The sequence below is a fragment of the Athene noctua genome, chromosome 8, assembly GCF_965140245.1.
Source record: "Athene noctua chromosome 8, bAthNoc1.hap1.1, whole genome shotgun sequence".
Lineage (NCBI taxonomy): Eukaryota > Metazoa > Chordata > Aves > Strigiformes > Strigidae > Athene > Athene noctua.
Window position 1 is genome coordinate 21,653,475 of NC_134044.1, and position 20,954 is coordinate 21,674,428.

The window sequence follows — 20,954 nt, forward strand, 5'->3', positions numbered from 1 at the left end:
GCCATTATTTAAAGACACATACACTTTTACTTCCTATGTTCTGGATTAATGTAATGAAAAAGTAAGCCAGTCATAAAATTGATGACTTTTCTCCCTCAAAAATTTGGATTATTTTAGTGCATTGCAAAATAAACCCATTATGTTACTCACCTTATACTGGCTCAGTGGATATTTTTCTAGCAAGTATTCATCACAGCCACACACTTTTAAAATGTATTTGCCCTGGTACTCCAAGACACAAAGTTTAAGTTGTTCAGATGACAGCAACATACTTCGAGTTTTCTTCCTAATTGCTTCAGCAATAACTTGCTCAGGCACACAGTCATGATTGATTTTTAAGGTGTATTTCTGCTTATCATTGTTTGGTGAGACTATTACCCATATCACCACTATAATTTGTCCTAGAATAAACATAAAGTAACATTAGGCCTGCCATTTTCAACACAATTTCAAAACAACAAAAAAACAAATAAAAAAAAAACAAACAAAGAACTCCCACTCCCTGCACCACCACACAGAACTACCTGCACTACTACTGAAAGAAGATGTAGACAAGATTCATAGCCCAAACTGACAGGGGGTTTGTAAATTTTATGTGGAAATACATGTGCTCAGTTTATTTTTGACTCTAGTGTAAAACCTTTTACCCCTTGACATTAAGCATATTTTTAAAACCAAATTTATTTATTTATCCTTCAAGAAAACAGCAGTAACTGTTTCATATTTGAAGACTACAAGATAGCTCAGTGATTCAGCAACATTTAAAATTCCAGATTTCTGAATGTCAAAGAAAAATGCAAAGCCAACAAACTGTTTCTGCCCATTAAAAAAAAAAATCAGCTCTATCTACCAAGTTATATTTCAAGATTTAGTTATTGCAAAAAAAGTAATTTTAAGTGTCTTCCTTAAGACTTCATCTATGAAGAATGTTATTCTGAATAACTTAAGGTGTAAGATATTGCTAAATACAGCACATAAAACAGTAAACAGTGATTTACTTCAGTCACCAGGTGTAGTCTGATTTCAGTCACTGAAAAAAAAAGTATGTTTCTACTATAAATATTTATCTTACCTTTATCTAGTTTATTGTATATGTGTTTGGGTAGCTCAGGTGAAGACTCAACATTTGGAGGACAGACATATAATGCTCTACTATGTGGTGCGTTGGCATCTCGAAGATCCACTGCTTCTTTACAAACATTAAGAATATTTCTTCTGAAGTCTTGTACTTCTGGATCCTTAACCATGTCAAATTCACAGACAGGCATGCCAATAGCAAAACCTACAATAGTGAAGAAGCATGAGGAAATAATTGTAACTGATCATTAAAGCTAACGATTCCTTCTATTAGTGACAGAAAAAGAATGCTTAAAGCAAAACACAACCTAAAATGTGTGTTAACTACTGGTTTCTACTTGTATAAGTAATTGTTTTATTTAATTCAAGAACTCAGTTCTGAAGTTAAGTGCACTCAGCAGTTACAAAAAAGGTTAAGACAGGTGTACATTCACTGTAGATCCTGGAAGACTTAAATCACTACTCACAGCTAACACTCCTCCTGGAGGAAAAGGACCAGTAATAAGCTTCCTTTGAAGTTAGCACAAAGTCTCCTAAGTGTACCAGAGGAGCTCTGACATCTGATTTTTTCTAAAACCTTGGCAGGACTATCGGTAGCTATCAGGGTCATAACCAACTTTGCTTACAACTGAATGACAGCTATTCAATTTTTCTGATGAACTACACTATTTAAAAATGTGACAAGCACTCGCAAGAGATACTGAACTCCGCTCTTTGGCATAGAGCACATCATAAGAGTTCATTTCTCTCAGGTCCTCTGTCTTAGATGTAATTCCATTTACTTTAATGAGTTTACTTGCATAAATAATTATTTATGCATGAATGTTCAAATGAAAACTTTCAATTGTCCTGTTACATGATCAGCTAACCACTGTTCTCCCAAGTCTTGAACAGGTTAAGCTTTACAAAACAGTAGGAGTTTTGGTGCAATGGTGCACTCATAACAATTAAATAATTTAACAATTAGGAGCACCCCAGAACAAGTATTTCCAGTTGACAAGTCTCTACCACTGCAAAGTACATTTGTTAGCATCTACAAGAGACTAGGTATGTTTGTATTGCCTGAATTTAGATAAAATTTCTTCTGACTTCTTGTACTTCAGGATCTTTAACCATGTCAAATTCACAGACAGGCATGCCAAAGATTTAGATGACCTAAATGCTGAAATACACACTCGTCTCCCTGTACTTTCTCAATGGATACTGGAGAATTATAAGCTATTCTAGAGATGATTCAAAACATTACAATTTGTCTCCCCTCTGCCCCTCCAAACACAGGTGTTTGTTTCCCTCCACTCTCCATGCTCCTTTTCTAGGAAAGGGGGGTCAAACCACCTCATTTCTGAAATTTTACTTTCTAAGATAGAGCAGTATTAAAACATCTTCTAGAGCAAATGTGATTTAAGATTTGTAATTAAATCCAGAATTCACAGTTCTGTAAACTTCAAAACAAATTAAAACTGAGTTCCCAAACAACAGAACACACTTTGCTCTGTAATAGTATGAAATCCTGTTAATAGTAGACTGCAAAAAATACCCCCTAACCCACATACAACTACAAATACATACAAAGCAAACACATGTGAATCAAACAGAACAGCAAAAAGAAATTTAAGTCATGGTTTATGAATGATCAACATCTTTGGACACCTGATGCAACACCTGACAGTTACAAAATGCAAACTTTGACAGATAACAGGTAGCAAACACAACCCATTTCAATTCTCTGTTTAACTGGCTTCTCTTCAAAATACAAAATACATTAGCTATGTTTAAATGATGATAATCTCACCTATTTCTCTATTAAGAATCTTTTCTTCTCTGTTACCTACTGGTTCAATGACTTTTAGAAAAGGCTGAAATAGTCGCAGGTCACAAAGTCTCCGTGTTTCATCAAAAAATTCTTCTCTTTCTGCTTCTTGCGTAACACTTACAAAAATGTAAGAAGATTCGTCTTGAAGGAGCTGATAGAGAGGGTATTTTCTTGCTTCTTTAAAGAGTTCATGTTTAATAGTTAGTAAGGTAGCCTCACGGAGGCATTCTAGAGTCACTATCATTCCATTTGGGAGAAGACACTCCACCAGGATCCTCGGTGGCATCAAGTGGATGCCCCATAGTTCACCAGATGATGGTCGTGGAGGCATTTTTAAGTCTTTAGATAGCTTTGTACTGGAAGTTTTTCAAGCAGTGATTTGTGCAAGCAAACCTAAGTAAAAATCAAAAATATTAAATTTAAAATAAGAACACCACAAGGAATTTCAGATAAAGTCATTCAAATACCACTTTTAATTACAGATGAATTCACGGCTGTATTTCACATGAACTTTTTAAAACTGGTATCTAAGCAATTTGTATTTGATGCAAATATCTACTCAAAACACAACACAGAATCACATTAGTTTGAAAAAAATGCCAATACACCTACAGTCTTTAAAAAACCAATTTTTTTTACCTGAAGTTTATAATTTATTAATAGAACATTTAAATAGCATGAGGGATGAAAATATCTAATATTCAAATTATTATCATAGCAATTTTAAAGCAAATCTCAAACCCAGTTCTTCACATTTTTAATTTGGAAAGAGAAACATTTATCATCATTTGGATGAGATACAAACCATCAGCTCTGCTCTGTTTAGCCAAACCAATTCTTCAATTTTTTTTAAAAAAAAAACTTTTTCTCATCCCAAACCTTTTAAGTATTCAACCACCACTAACATAATAGTTATAAGTATTTACTAAAACCTCTAAATATGATTTTAAGAATCCATGTACACACAAAACATGGCCTTAGCTTATTTTTTAGATCAGTATAAGCCTCTTACACCAGCAACAAACCCTTTTTTCATGAATGAGAGAGAAGAACTGAGCTCCATTAATACTTTTTAGTTGGGCTTGTTTTATTTAGGATCAAATCCCTGTTCTAGTTCCCTCTGGCAGCCGCATGAATGTCTCTGCCAAGGCAAAAGAAAGGAAGGGAACACGTGTCTGAACTTCTAGCAGCGCTGCCTTATGCCAGCTAAGAACAGGTACAAGAAAAAAAAAAGTATCTGGACAGAGTTAGAGATGTCTTATAGCCCAGTGTCCAAGAACAGATGCCAAAGAAAGAACATAAGAACTAGGCAGACACGCAGAGACATTTCATCAATAAACTCTTGCAATCGCTATCTATTTTTAATCTCCTAAACCAGAAGCAATCTTTACATATTTGTGAAAGAAATCAATCAAGAACTACTGAGTTTGTCCAGGAAGTTTTCACACACAAACTGTTAGCATCCTGTGACAAGAGTGAAGAACATTCCATGTTATAATATATCTCCTTTTCTTTGCTCTGAAGCCTGCTACTTTCACCTGATATCCCAGACTTCTTGTAATAAAACAAAGTTTCTGTTCTTTCCATTCATTGCTTGCTCCTGGAGATCCACCAAGTCATCCTCCTTTTCCATAACAGTACCAGATTTAGTCCTCTGCCCAAAAGTAATTCTGTATTTTTAATCCACATCACTGTCTCTGTATCTCTTCCACCTTTACCATATTCTTTTTGCAAGGTAGAGGGTGATTAGCCATATTTGCACAACACAGTCAAGGTTCCAACTGAACCAGTGACATTATATTTTTGTCGCTTTCCTGATAAATTAGTTTTCCAACTGTCACTGAGCAGTAAAACATTTTCACTGAACTACATACCATAGACCTAAGCTTTCATTGCAGAATAGTAGGTTACCACAAAGGCCACCATACATTATGCAAATCTCTAATAGTGCATTACTTACACTTAGACCATAATTTGATTAACTTCAGCACATACATTATGAGAGTGGGCAGTATCAACAGACATCTAGAGCTGTCCATCGTCCATTGGGCCTTCTCCATCAACCAAGAGTTCTGAAAACACAGGGCTAGGGCAACTACAAGGCTACTGTTCTAAAGCCATTCTTAGTCACCTTTTAAGTCAAGAACCTTCTTAGGACTGCCCTCTACCTTAAGTTTCTTTCCTTAGTAGCAGAAAGAATAGAAAAACCCAAACCAACATATCTCTTCTGTTTCAGCAGCTTTCCGAAAGCTCTCACCGTGGAAATAAAATGAATGCTATGCTTGCCTTTTGCTCAGCAATTTTTAAAAATATATAATTATGTATATAAAAATATACATTGAATTCTAAATATATTTAAAATGATATATGTAAAAAAATAAAACCATGATCCTCATTTCTGCACTTCTATGCCTTGGTACTTATTTTCTGAAAAGTTTTCTTCCAAGTACATCCAGTACCTGCTTTTGCCACACTTCAGATCTTAAAAAGAAGCATTAGAATGAAAATGATGTTTTTGCAAATCAACTGCTTCCTAAGCAACTCTGAGCAGCAATAGGGTTGTCTTTTTTAATCCCTCCTTTGTAGTTGTAGTTTGGGGTTTTAAAAATATCAACAAAAGCACTGAAGTGCCGCTGCAGGTTTAGAAAAATGCTTTTCCACTAACTCCTCATGCATATTTAGAAGGACTTTGCGACTGACTGCTTTTTTAAGAAGAGCTTAAAGAAGCTATTTTATTTTCCTCATTGTAGTAATAGTCTCAGTAAGCAGATGCTGAAATGGAAAGTTCTGATCACACTCACAGTGCATTTAAAGAGCCAAACTTGGAAAAGCTTAGCAATTACAAAACATTACAAGTGAACCCAAATAACACCGTTTAGAGTAACTTGGAGAATTCTGAATTACCAGTAACTACCCTCAGTTTACAGATTAAAAGAAATACACATAAGGTTAAATAGCATCTTTTTGATCAGGCAAAGCATGAACAAGACTCTCCATACTAGTGAATCACATGCTTATTTATGTTTCTTAATTACAAGCATAGGCAGAAACACATTACTGTTAAGGCATATACCAACATTAAAAAGCCAAAACAAGAACATGCAGTTGTAAGAACTTTTCTATCCACACAGAAAAACAATGATAATATAGATGGACCACAAACCAATTAAATATTCACAGCACAGACTGAGTTTATACCAGCAGGCTTTTAAGTTCAGTTCTACAATCCTGTTGAGGCTCTCCGAACTGATGGTTTTAAGAGCCTGTCTTCTCCCTGCCCGAGGTGTTTCTCGGGTTAGTTTCTGCTGTTTTACCTGCCTTATCAAGGCCACCATGGAGTCAGATGAACATTGGGGGCTACACAGGGGAGCGAGCATGACTGCAGCAGTGCAGAGCTAGTTCAGCTTCAAGAATTGTGGTTCATTCCATGGATATTTTTTCCTCCCTCCCCACCAATAATTGCTAACAAACTAACAGAGGCAGGACTGGGGGACACACATACACATTAAGTCCTTTTAGACTAGTATGTTTTCAAAATAGATGTCAACCATGACTTTTTAAAAATTTAAAGTGTTAGAAGACAGCTCAATACCATTTCTTTAAAGACTTGCAAACAGTCCAAAAGGGACACCCCAAAGTCTATGCTCTTTTTAGAGCAACTGCACCAAAACAGCAGCTTTTGTTTTAAACTGGGATACAGACATGTGCTGGAACAGGGCACATAGTCATTCTGTGTGCATATTCATTTTACTTGCACATGTAAGCACGCCTCCAGGGTTTGGATTTGGAAAGCAGAAATATAAACAGAAACAGTTTTGAAGTATAGTTGGCAGCTTGTGTTTCTGTGTACACTTTCAAATCTGGAAGGCTGCCTGGAATAAATAGAATCAATTATGTTCTTCGACAGTAAAAGGACTGTAATTTTAAGAGAATTCTAGTGAGATGTTATTTAAATGCAACTAAGGGTACAAGCAAACACTTCAAATGAACACTACATCACACCTGCAATCTCCAACCTTCCAAAAACACCTTAAACTTTTCCCCCTGCCAAAAGTTTTGGGATACCACAGATGGTCAGAAAGGCCAAACTCAACGACACCAGCCGATTAAACTGTATCCTTTTCAACTCATTACAGCCTTCCTGATCAGTTCAGCACATTCTCCATCACTAACCTTGCTGAGCACCCAGCCTAGAAGTGATCAAATTTTGAAACTGCATTCAAAAATAGTAAATACCCATGGAGGAAGAAAGAAGAAAGTTAAACCACATATACCTTCCCAAATAATGATTCCTACTTGCTAATGTATATAATCTATTTTCTTGTAGGACAGAAATCAGCTATAGTCTGATACAGTTGATATAGTCCCTTATTTAGAGTAAGGGATTCCAAGTTTAGAAAACTCTGTTTTGGTAAAATGACAGTTTTATCATCTCACAGCACTGAACTGTTCAGAACTACAGCAGTATGATTAACTCAACTTCAGTCTACTGAATATTTTATTACAAGTTACAGCCTACAATTATTTTCCTAATGCCTTCTTGAAGACATACAAATATTTTAGTTCTGACAAGATTTACATGAGACCATCATAAAGCTTGCTGCTACTTCTGAAAATAAGTCTTCCCCCTTGAGGAATGGAGCTCAGTGGGGGAAATTCAGTAAGAATTGTACTGCAGGAGAGTTAATATTGGTTCCTAACATTAGTACTCAAAGAAGTACTTTCTATGTTCCTAATTTAAGCAACCTAAGCTTGAGACAAATTAACTTGAGTCAAAAACCCACATATATTTTCCCTTAAAGACATCTGAGGCGACATCTGAGGCTACATCTGAGGCAGCTGTTTTGAACCACACTTTTACACATAAAAGCCCTGTGCATCTACAGCTCAGCAGGACACCCTGGCAGTATTTTTTTCCACTGTACGTTAACATTTTGCCAGAAGAATCTCAAACAGGAGCGTTACTGATCTAATTTTTATGTCTTGCTAAAAGGAAGGACTGTTACCCATCAGTAGAGAGAATCTACATTACAAAAACAAGCAAACAAGAAATTACTTTTCATGAGTTCTTCTATCAGAAAGCATGGAGAACCCTTCCTTGCTAAGAGAACACTCATTTTTACAGACTATCTGTTTACAGATTAGATTAAGTGAATTGATTTTCACTGTCTAGAGATTACTCACAAACATTATACCAGCTCCACATAGCTATCAATATTTGGCAATTGAGAGAAATATAAAACAAAACCCCCTCACAGTTAACTGATAAGGCGTTTTTCCCTGTTTTGCAAGTTATCTGTGGGCATGTTCTCCAAACACAGGAGCTCCACCTAACATTAACACGTATGTCCTGGAAAACAGGTGAAGATCCATGGTGCAAGTCTGTGGGTTCACTCTAGATGGAAAAAAAAATTTTTTTTCACCTTAAGAGACTTGTTAAGGTGGTCATCAGCACAAGCACCTACAGTTACTCTTCAGGCTCTGCAAGAAAGCAATTCTTCCATCTATGATGTACCAGCCAGCAAGTATAGAAGGAAGCAAGAAGCATAAGTGTCCTGCGCTGTAATACTGTATTAATGTATAAAGTATGGGATGTTTATGCAGAGGAACACATTTCAATGACTGAGAACTGAATAATTTTGCATTGCTGTAAACATCAGCTAGTGTTTCAAAATCAATTCAAAAGCATAGACTAAACACTCAATGCAATTTTATCAGTCCATACTTGAAACTGAATTAGTCATTCATTAAACTACTACACTTTAATTGAAGTCCATTAGTTTTCCAGTCACAAGACAAATCCCGTTACATTGCTTTCATGGACAGGATGTAGCAATGTTTTATAGTAATTTGCAGTATCTTTGCTATCAAAAGCTACTCATTAGGGTTTGTGTCTAGATTTGATTTCTTCTCCAGGTAGAATTTTCGTCTAGACTCTTCGCATTGCCTTAAGAAAGAGTCTTCCAGTCATTAAACAATCCAACTATGTTTATAGATTGATTTACTGTGCACTTATGCATAGTTTGTATGATTTTCCCAATCCCCTGTGAAGCTGACAGAAGTATCAACTACAGGTATGTCCCCAAACAAGCTTTTTTTAAACGTCTGTGGAATTCCCAGAACAAAAATTGGAAGGGAATAAAAAAAATTCTTGGAACAAGAGTAACACTTTTCAGAATGCAAGACATTTCAAATTTTCTAAAGATCAAATGTTTTAGTCTCCTCTTCAGACACATCAGGCACTCCAAAAACTCACCATGAAGAAAACTGGGCAGAGTTGCCTGTCTAATTTTGCTGCTGTCCAAACCTGCTCCATTAAGACTGCCCCAGACTAGATATTTTCAGTATTGTCCTTTTGTTCTCCCTGCTTGCCAAGCTGGCATTTTTCCAAAACCCAGGAAGACTAGTACAAAGATGTCTGAAACTGTCCTCTATGAAAACATTATTACACACAGATTTAAGCAGTAGAAATACTGCTTTATTTAGAATAGAAAGCAGGAAACTGTTATATTGCAGTTATGTCTTCTTATTTCTTAGGTATTACTTTCATCATTATTTCACAGAAAGAGGCAAATACGCAGAATTCCTTATCTGATCACAAACAGCAGCTCAAGGGAAACAAACAAACAGAAAGATTTAAAACTGTCGAAAACATCTTTCTAACATTTAGCTTCCCTCTGAAACAGGCAAGTATTTCCAAACACTACCAATTTTATTTGTAGTTACCTACTTCTTCCCTGCAAACAACAGTGCTGAATACCTTTGCCTTGTTCTACAGAGCTAAAAAAATCCTCATGTTATTGGTAGCATCTGTAGAATTACAGTACAGCAGAAATACAAGATCATTCTTTCTTGTGCATGTAAAATCTCATTGGAAATTAGTGAAAAGAGACTGCAGTTTAGTTCTCGTATATCAATGAGAACATGGGTTGAATACGTTCCAAAGCTCTTTTCTTTAGTTATCTTACATGCAGATTTTTATTTTGTTTCAGAATATAATACTGTTGGATTCTGGTTGTAGTGACTTTCAGATACCACGAATAAAATCAATGGTGAGGTCATCCTGAATAAAACAACCTCACTCACTATAAAGTATTGCCCAAGAGATAATACATATGTATGTTAACTGTTACTGAAAAAATATCAAACAGCTGAAACGAAAACAAGATGAACAGTATAAAAATATTTATTATTGCTGCAGTCTTCCCCCCACCCTTCAAGAAAACCAAACGACCTTTGGAAATTCTTATTTTCAAATCCCCTTGCTCACCCTCCCCCATCAATACAGGCATATTGTTTCTAGCTTCATTCACTATTTGGGAGCCATGAAAACAGGATCACAAGGAAGAAACATTTGCAAGTTGCTGGTGACCTCTACAACTCCCACCATGATTGTGCTTTTTCCCTAGAGATCCCATGACATACCAACAGCAGAATGTCTGTCCTAGAACATTTTCTTCCAGTTAAAGGCAGATTTTTTTCCTCTTTGTTAAACAAAGGAAAGCCTGGAATTAAATCCTCCTTTTTAGTCTGAAATCATTCAGTAATTCCATTTCTAGCTTCACCTTAAAGGAAAGCATTTTGTTATTTATACAAAACTAGTAGTCATAAAGCACAACAAAGAATTAGAAAAGCAGCGCATCTTCCCTTTACACTTCACGTATCTGCTTACTCATTATTTCAACCACTACCTTGGTCGGCTGTGTAGCAGGAGGAGAATTACTCTCCCATCTGGCTCTGTACTGGTTGGAGCTGTTCCTCCAGAGCTAGGTGTGCACTCTGAAGCTCAGTGAGCAGCACTCAAATTCTTTGAAGCTCTTTAAATCCAAAGCCTTAAAGTTCAGCAACAAAATCAGAGCGACATGCCACTTTGTACCAATAGAAGTAAGGTTTTTCTCTGATTACATATTTTTCTTTAATAGTCTATTTTATGTGGGTGACAAACATTTTTTATGTAAACATCAGAAAGAACACGAAGTAAAAGCACATCATAAACCATATTCTGCTCCTTGCTACAAATACTAAGGGCTTCAACGTTAGTTTTCACATGCAGAAATGTTCTGCTTTCGGAAATTAGTGCAAACCAATGTAAATAAATGATTACTCTAGAACGTCATTCATCAAACTAGACAGGTAATAAATGCTAAGTATATACATATAAAAATATAAAACTCCACCTTAAATAATGCTGTTTACTTCTCTTTCCATGTTTCTTCCCATCCTCCCACCTTCCTGGGATATTTGGAACCCAGACAGTAAACAGGATCTTTAAAAACAGGAAGTGCTGGCACACAGACAAGGACAAGGAATAGGAGCAGAGTGAATCCAGGTGTTCTCCACTCTGTCTAGTTTGAATCTTCACCTAACATGAGCAGCTGTGTAGCAGAGCTGTAACTCAAGATACTGGGCCCTTCCTGGTGCTGATCTCCCCCAGGCATGTCACCTTGGCTTTTAGAACTCTCTGCTGCAGCAAGACAAACCACCAGTTGCATTGAAAAAAGAGGAAAGATTTCCTCTCCCGCTGTCCAAACCTAGAAGGGCAGAAAAAGAACTGAAATAAGACACTGGGGGTACTGCAGTCCTCACACCGCTACACTTCCCTCTCTACCACAAACAATATATCTAGAGGGTTCAATCGACAACATCGACCTGAGCAGCTTCTCTGGATGGAAGACACAGAGAGAAACGTGTGTTCCTAAGAAAATTTGGCCAAGATAAAGCCCACTTCTGTTTATTAATTTATATCCATCTTTGCTCCGAAGATCCCCTCTCTGAGTCCTTCCTTTACTAAGAAGCAGCTGAAAAAGACATCAAACTCAGATGGACTTAGACCATATTGATACTTCCCACATAATAATTCTTAGGATGGAGTCAGACAGCAACTTTATATTGAGATAAAGGGTTTCTTCTGCGCTAAATTACTCCAGACCCTGAAAGCAACTAATGTGTAAAAAATAATTTGAGTGGCAGTGGATAATGCAATACTGAAACTTTGCAGATGTTTAATATTAAGCACAGAACAGCAAACTGGGAGATGGCAGTTTGTTTCATAGTCTGAATATAAGTTAGCTTTCCATTTATTCTATCTTAACTGACTTCTGTAGCCAAACAGCACTTACAGAAGTATGGGTTTAGTCCATGTGGACTTACTGAATTCCATTAGCAAAAATCATTATCTTTTATTTACTGGCAAACAGAGGATGGGCTGCAACTTCACTTTTGATAGAGCATTTGTAAGGAACCACATGCCTCAGCAAAAGCCATGGAAGTAGGGTTTTTTTGTTTAAGCTCCTAAACTGAAAAAATAAAACAATACACTCTCCACTGAGGTATTTCTTAACTCCATTTTTAAAACTGTTTGTTGAAAGAAGGAAGTTTGTGGCAGAGTTAACACAAAGGCACAGCCACCATCACGAAAAATTTCAGTTCTGCAACTTAATACTCTTGTCCTATAAACAGCTGAAATTAATATAGTTCTTTGCAAACTGTCCTATACAAAGACACATGGAACAAGACAGCAGGGAAACAAATCCAGTTCCTTGCAAACCCTGCCCTGTAGTAGTAGCTGCCTACCTCTACACAAGCTATAATCACAACAGAAAAATACCACGAGTCAGAAATAATGAAGTACTACTCCCTAGTAGCCCTGTGATACAGAGTCAATGGTGATTAACTAAATATTTATTTAGCAGTAAATGATAACCCTCCTGAAAGATAAGCACCAATAGTTTTCCATAAAATATTATCAACAGACCTTTATTTACTCCAGCAGCAGACCACGCCTGTCCTGCCTACCGTCCACACCAAGTGTGCGAGTAGGACACCATTCAGCTGCAAGGCCTTTAGTACCACTGTGTGCTCGCCTCAGGCTTCATCTGCCTAAAGGTCACGACACTTTGGCATACAGCACCTAGAACACTCAGTTTTCTGATGCACTTACGCGAAACAATACTGTTGACTGAATTACTGATTATGTAAGTGTATTTGACTGGTTTGTATGTCACAAAGAAACCAAAGTTTCTCCAAAACCTTAAGGAGTTTAGGTTTATTCTTCTAGCTGTTGACCCTGAATAGGACTTTTCTCTGCATTTACAGGTTGAATGCCAAAGCAACATTCATGATTCTTGAGACCCTAACATATTTGCACTTGTGTTCCAAGAAAAGCAAACAAACATGATTCATTGTGACTATGTATGTCATTAGGTTCTGCATGCTTCAGCCTGAAGTATAAAAACAGCCATGCTAAACTGTGACAAATGGTTCTTCAGCATGTTTAATCAAATGTTTATCATTTCTGTACATATCTGTTAGAAGCATCTGCTTTGCAAACCCTATACTGTGCAAACATGAAAGCATGATTTCAAGCATGGGGCTACTGAGATATTAAGCTTGTTGTTAGTGCATCTCTTTCCTATACTTCAAGCTGTTACCCAAATTGTTTTTCTAACGAGGTCAGGGTACCAGCAGTTTGTGTTTACTACATCCAAAAGAAATGGCTAATATTTGCCTAAATAGATAGTGATTGCAGTTAACATGAACTTTCCAAAGAATGTGACAATCTCATAGATATTCAAACAGTGAATATCAGCAACATCTCCATAATAGTTTAAAGATTTCTCAATTTCCCAGCTTGGTAAGTGACTTTCATATCCAGATGAAACACTTTGAGACTAAGGCACATGCTGCCTACTACTACAATCAGAACTTGTAAGAGGGACATGTTAAAAAGAAAAACTTATTTTAAAAAAGCCAAAAAGATGCTGGCAGCAGTCAGTCATTGCCATTAAGAGAACTGTACACATCTGCACAAACAAGGAAGTATCTTTAACACATCACTCTTTGGAAACATTACGTTAATGTTTTTGTAGGTGCGTATATTCAAAAAGACTGCAAGCAGTTTTCAGCCTGGTGAAATTTAACCCTGGGATAAAACAGAAAACCACAAAATCTTTAAGTGTTTTGGATTTAATTTCAACTCATAAAACACATCAATTAGGGAAGGGTGACTATATAGCAAATAATCTTTTTTTGTTGTTGAAATAAATAACCTGCTCACATACCAGGACAGCAAGAGATTAGAAGCTGCAATAATGGTTACGCTTCTCTTATCACCTTGAAGATGCTTCTGATACTATCCTATCTGCTGATGTACAATGAAAGGCTTGGAAAAGTGGCAATACAAGAGTTGAAGAGCTGGACTGCAAATTAATTTGACAACACATTTAAGGAGAGTTTCCACAGTCAGGAATAGGTTTTCCTATGCTTTTCTTCATGCATCAACTCTGCTGTTTCATTGCTTGTTGGCTTCCGTTTTCATCCTTTTATCTCTTGGTGATAGTTACACCATCTTCCCCTACACGTCAAAACATTCCAAGTTGGAAGTATCCAAGATCAAGGGAGTGCTGCTGAGCAGCGATAACGACATCAGTGCTTTATCCTCCATTTCAGAGAAACTTGAAGAAGACGGCAAGTTATTAGAATTTTGCTAACCACAACCCTGGTAAACAATTAAACATGAGAAACACAGTTAAACTTTACCTTCTCAATTAAAATGTTAAAATCAACTCTAAGCACTTTCTTTTAGCTAGCAACTACTTACAAAAAATTCACATAACTGGTTAACTTTTATCATCTACAATGACAGCATTTCAATTTCACAGTTTACACCTCAACAAACATACAAAGATTGATTTATAATAAGCTATCACAAACTTCCTAGACTAAAAGTGGTACTCACAGGCACGTTGTTTGGACACATCCTCAATTATACACCACAATCAAGGCTATTCAAGATGTCTGGATGTTGCTTAAAAATTAGCTCTTTCACTTAGACACTAGAGGTTTTCTTGGGACAAGTGCTCTTCTATAGTACTTAACATCGAAACTGAAGATTTCAGAGGTGACAGCATGAAATTGCAAGCAGATAAAATACAATATATTAATCACCTTCCTCCCACCAGTGGAGGCTGCCTTGATAAACTGGTAGGTGGAACTGGTTGTTCAACATCCATATAAACTTTTCAGAAAGCAGAAAACCAATTTTCAGTTTTATTAGCACAACTTCCACTTTTATAATATAGCCACAACATTTGCTGATTATTCTCTTAAGAGCTGGAAAGATAAATACAAAAGTGAAGAGTAAGTGGTATGTTTTATAATCTAAGCAGTTTAATGACCACAACAAGCATATTTTAGAGTAATTGGAGTGGAAGTTTTTACTTCCCTTTTCCCAAAGGAAGCTAGCTCTACCTAGAAACTTCTCCTTATGTTAGCACTATTAAGATAACAGTGCTAACATTAATCTTTTACACTATATCTGTAGTCAAGAGTCAGTGTTTTCCAGCCTTAATGAGAACTAAATGGCATTAAGCACTGAAGTTGGATAATAACATACATCACACAAAGCATATTTGTTAAGTCGGAGAAAGTTCATCTCCAGTCTGCTTCCTTGGTAAACCATTCTTTACCCTCTGCTCATTCTTACTTCTTTTCATACTTGTATTTTTAAGTGTTCAGTGCTTAACTTGCCTACATCTTTGCAAAGATCAGTCACCTTGCTTTTCTCTTAAGTCAGATGTCAAAGTCCCAAGGTACAGAAAATGTTGTTCTATTAGTTTCAGATCACAGAACGGGCAAGTATTTCTACTTATGGTTGATTAGTCTCAGAAGAAATGCTGAATCTTGAATATTTTCTTTTCAGTAATGTTCAAGGTTTCTTGCTTTTTGAGGACAATGTTCAAGAACTTGTTTGTTGACTGCTAATAGCTAAAAGAAGGAATAAGGTTCCAACAAGGAGTAATTTTTTTTCCTCACAGATTCAACATCCTCTGTAAGGACCCACAGCTAAACAGATTAGATAGTTTAAGACACTTTTCCAAGACAACAAACGCAATCTCAACAGAAAATCCAAGAGTTAAAAGTTAGGAAAAGTCTTGGAACACACTGGGCAAGAGTCATTCATCACCACTAACTGCCACATTATGTAATGGCAAAAGATGGACTAAGAAGTATGGAAATAACAAAAACAGTTAGGTCTCAATGACAGAAGTTTTTTGACATGTTCAATCTAAGGGGCAACCTTCCAGTTTTCTTTTTTGTTTGGACTTCGAGAGAAAACACCCAAGGGATGTTTCTCTACATATCTTTGCCTTAGAAGAAGGTCATGATATACAACAAATGTGACTCAGCTGTCTCAAAATTTCAGGGAGCTTTACAGTAAGTCTTAGTCAATTCAGTAAGTCTCCTGTATTTGACAAATATGCTTTGTGGTTATGATGCTCAAAAGCTAATTTGCAAGCTTTTCATTAATCAGAAGCTGTGAGCAAAATGGCCAAAGTTTTCCTACATAAAAATCCATAATGATCAGTTAATTTAAGGAAATACGTTAATGCTAGACAAAAAAAAACACCAAACAAAACCCAAACTCTTTGAGGGACATCTAACCTTCTATCTGTAAAAAGCAATGGGGCATGAAACAAGATGATGTTCTCATGTTCTATGTTTGGCCCAACTGCTCCTAAACTAGACTGAAGTAGTAATTTATTTCTACTGCTGCAAGTTAGCAACATGGCAGAGAGGCAAAAGCTTCAGCAGTATTCCATCATTCTCCCCCCTTCAATTTCATAAAGGTAAGCTGGCTTCCTTGAATTTCATTTTTATATTTCTAGAGTTTGGGTATTTAAGTACAGTTTTTCAAAAACAGACTATAAACATTCCCAGGGAGTGTACTCAGCAGCCATAATTGACAAAGGGCTTTTATTCTCCACTTTACTGGCTTTCAGAAAAGAATGCTCTTAATAGAAAACAAGCCATGATGCCCACTGTCTCTCACATTTCTTGTCTGAAATACACAGGCTTCTCAAACCGCCTTTCACAAAAATCTGCATCCAGAATTAACTAGAAAAATACTTTTATAGAATTGAAGTGTAAATGCATGCTATATAAAAGCAAACATACTGCCTGCAAAACCATTACGTACTGCTTAGACTGAGAAGACAGATCCAGAACTACATAAACTATACTGTCTGCTGCATTTCCCTTTGACCACAAGCTAACTCACAGGATTTATAAAAATTACTTTTTATTTTTTTAAAACAGTTTAATTCCCTCTATCCCCCAGTTGAGTTTGATTTTGTGGGAGGGTTTTTTTGGTTAAGTTTTTTTGTTCATAGTTGTTGGTTTCATCAAGTTAATACTATGGCAGTGCTGCAGGAAAAAAAAACAAACACCACACAACAGTTAATAGTTCAGAGTATTATTTCTAGTTCATTTAACTCCCATTAGCCATTCAGAAATACATTTATAGAATGAATTCAGTTAGAGGGAACCTGACCAACCCCGTACTGAAAACAACTCACATATGTTTGGTGTCCAAATAAATATAGAGAAACAAATCCATTGTCTCTCTCTCTCCTGCTCACATTTGGATTAGGATACTACAAAGAGAAGCTTGTAACAGAATTCTTTGCCATGACACATTCAACTTAAAGGGCAAAAGAAAATTCCCATCCAGTTTTAGCATAAATATTTTTGTGGCCTCTTCTAGCCATAGCTACAGTATCAGACAGGCATCATCACTTGGAGCAGCTGGATGTCTGGCTTTCTAAAAGGATGAGACAAAACTCCCACAAGCATGGAATGCAATGCATAAAAAGCTGCAAAAAACCCCAACAAATCCTACCTTAGCTTACACTACAAGCCACAAGTCTGTTTCTTCAGTCAGCCAAAGGACAAACTCTTATTCTTTCCCTAATGCTCCCTCTCCAACTCAACCACACACACAAAAAATGCGCACACGGCCCATTTTTCCTCATCTGGGAGATTTACTAGATCTCACACATTTTTCAGTAATTACAGAACAGTAAGTAATAAGGCAAAACTTAGTTTTACAATGATATTTTAAGATTAAACAGGAAAGACTTATTTTGCAGTATTCCTGCTCCAGTTATAAATCATAAAAATCAGTTTCCTCACTAGTACCGAGGTTTAAAAAAATTTTAGATTCACCTCACCCAAATACAACATTTTGCATATGCGCTATTAACTACAACCTTTGTTAACCTTCATTAACGTACACAACTAGGCAAAGCAAACGTACATATAATACCCAAGAAATCCTAGGATTTCTTTAATGATTTGCAATTAATGTATCACCATTCTGGTTTCCTTTCCCCCAAAGCAGGCAAGAAGAGCAGTCACAACAGTCTATTTGGAAGTGACAGGTATTTGCAAGGTGTTCAGGGAACCGGGTATTCCTGGTACACAGAGAATCTGCATCAGAAGTCTAGAAGACTACATAATGAATTAACATTTTATATACATCATTTTTAAGAAAACAGTTTTTGCATAGTAAATGTCAGCCTTAGGCTTGTTGTCTAGCCATTTATAGAAAACTTTAATTTCTGTCCAAGTTAAAAAGGTTGTTCAAAACTATTACCTATGACCAAGCCATTAAAAAGCATGCTACACTTTTGAATCTGAGGAACAACTGTCATCAGTAAGTCCATTCTTTATGCAGTAACGCTTTTAAAAGGTATTATTTTCTTCCAACAGCTGGAAAGCTCTCATGATATACTTGGTCTTGTAAGATGGCATGACGGTAAAGCATGAAACCCTTGCTTGTTGTAAACGTTTCTATTCTAAAGCTTCCAGCAACTTTTAAGTAGTGAGTTATCCAGGAAGAAGCAGTCCCTACTTGCTTCCAGAAAGCAGTAATAGCCTGATTGTCAGAGAAACAGTTAACTAAATATTTAACTACTTTATGACTTCCAGTAAAGCCAACTGCTCTGTAAACAGCTCTGCTACACCACCTTTCCCATAGAATATGCCGGAAAAACAAAATGCTGAATGTCTTTATTCATGAAAGTAAATTACAAGAAGCAAACCAAATTTGCCATTTACACAAAAGGACAATTTGAAGCAGTCAAACAACTAAAACACCTTAGCATAGATTTGTAGGCTGGGATTAGCGTGCTCTGAAAAAATACGAAAACACTGTCTCTGGATTGCTAAGAATGGCATCGAGTTAACATCTATGAAATGCAGGGCATCTGTTCCAGTCAAATTTCAGCTGCAGCTCTGAAGTTGATGTATTTATTGTCTTAATGAAAAAGCAGAATGTTTCATGGATCCCATAAGGAATTCTGCGGCTTCATAAATTCCTCTGTGAACACTACAAGCTTGGTTGATGTGTGGTTTGTCTATGCGATGACACTGGCTAAAATATGCTTTCAACTAACCATTATGGAAAAGTTTGCCAATGTTATTGTTTGAGAATAAAGTTATTTATTGTGAAACTTTAAGTTCACACAGGGTTTTATTTCAGAAAAGCTTATCCAGTCAGTGCCCCACAGTAGACAAACCATTAAACCCCATCATCCTGAGTAGTGAAATATTCCTACGAACTAACCGCCTTTACACACAAGAGATAGACTTTGATTATTACTGCATTATAGAATTGCAGCATGGAATCAGCTGAAGCAACGAGCATGAGAACATCCCTGAAAATTAATTGTGAGGTGAAAGAAATCAAAGAACAATTCAGATCACAATGAGAAAGCTTCAAACTTTAACCAATGTGATTAATTTGAAAGCCTGCTAAAGCTCAAAGCAGGGATGTGAAGGTACAAGAAACTAACGGAACAGAGTCCAGACTCCTTCCATCAAGTACTACAAAATCCAGATTCAGCATCTAGTTTACCACTCCTTTACAAGTCTGCCGCAGAACGCTCATAACTATAGAATTAATGCAAGCAAAGCTGTCAATTAACTCAAGCATACTGTCTACTTTTAAACATATGCTTTCCTTGTGCTTGAAGATGCACTGTTTATAAAGTAACTTCTGTTCAATCACATCTTTAAAGTCAACAAGTAAAGAGTTACAGAAGAAGATTACAGAGACATAGGAGTATTAGTAGCAGAAATAAGAGGTCCAAAACAGTAATAATTTCAGGAATACTGAAAACAGCGGCAAAACCCCTCAAGAACAACAAACGTGCAGCTTATTAGTTTGATCAAAGTTTTGTTAACATTTGGTTTACTAGAAAACACACAAGTACTGGTAAGAAACAGTAGTTTCTTATTTAATATCAATAAAAAGAGATCTCTGGATAGCATGAAATAAGAAAGACATTTTTACAGGTAGCATAGATGTGACACAGCTGGAAACAGGTTTGTATGCCACCGATTCATACGCACACCCAGTCGGAAGAGACTCCGTTCCCAGTATCATTAACTGGCCCAACTGTGAGCCTACACACACTCCACTACAAGAACTTCTGAAACATCTTCATACAAAACAGCCGTATGTCGGGCGTGGGGGGAGCCACACTCGAAAACGAAAAGCCCCTACAGTTTTTCCTCTCCCAGGTCACGTCCCTACGAGGGGAGACCCATAAACCAGGATCTGGCGGAGGAACGCCTCGGAGCTCTCCCAGCCGAGAGAAGCCCCACCGCAGCGCTCTCCGGGAGGACGCAGCCGCGCTCCGACCCTCCCCTCAGCCACCCGAGGGTCGCGGTTCTCCCTCCGGCTGCCGAAGGCAAGACTCCCCACAGCCTAGAGAAAGCGGCGCCCCTCCCCACCACCGCCCGGCCCGGAGCGCCGGGAAGCCCCCGACCCCCGCCGCGGGACGCCCCACGGAGCGCTGCCGTTCCGCAGGAGAGGCGGGCGGCCCCAGCACCGACCCTCACCTCACTCACCTCGCAGGCGCGGCCTCCCCTCCTGCGAGCCGGCCCGCAGCCGCCGCCCCGACGGGCAGGGCAGGGCAGGGCAGGGCCGGGCCGGGCAGCACCCCGCAACGCTCGCAACTCCTTGAGCCGCCCCACAGCCACCACCGCAGCCCCTCGGCTGGTGACCGCTCCGCTCCCCTCCCCCCCCCCCCTCCCCGGGCGCTGGCAGAAGCCGCGTCCACAACCCGCCCAGCGCTCCCGGGGCCGCCTCCCACCGGGCAATAACAGGAAGGGAGCGGGCGCTGACCCGGATGCGGATGGCGCCGCCCGCCGGAAGTGGAACCGCGCCGCGCGGGAGGAGGGGGAGGGCGGGGGCGGCGGGGGCCGCGCGGCGCGC

General features: G+C 37.9%; 1 protein-coding gene across 5 annotated transcripts in view; it reads right to left on the minus strand.

The window, feature by feature from the left end:
• The window catches only part of PIK3CA (phosphatidylinositol-4,5-bisphosphate 3-kinase catalytic subunit alpha), a 42,965-nt gene extending 22,228 nt beyond the window's left edge, over positions 1-20,737 (minus strand). For 3 of the 5 annotated variants that reach the window (XR_012634073.1, XM_074912472.1, XM_074912469.1), the window contains exons 1-4: positions 20,588-20,737; positions 2,870-3,283; positions 1,073-1,282; positions 151-401 (exon numbers count right to left, since the gene is read on the minus strand). Coding sequence is in view for 4 of the 5 variants with exons in the window: in XM_074912472.1 (XP_074768573.1) it covers positions 151-401; positions 1,073-1,282; positions 2,870-3,221 (813 nt within the window). In the remaining variant the exon portion in view is untranslated. Of the gene's footprint in view, positions 1-150; positions 402-1,072; positions 1,283-2,869; positions 3,284-10,315; positions 10,456-11,067; positions 11,422-20,587 lie in introns of all 5 variants that reach the window. The other 2 variants (XM_074912470.1, XM_074912471.1) reach the window with 2 other exon arrangements.
• Between the last annotated feature and the right edge of the window lie 217 nt (positions 20,738-20,954).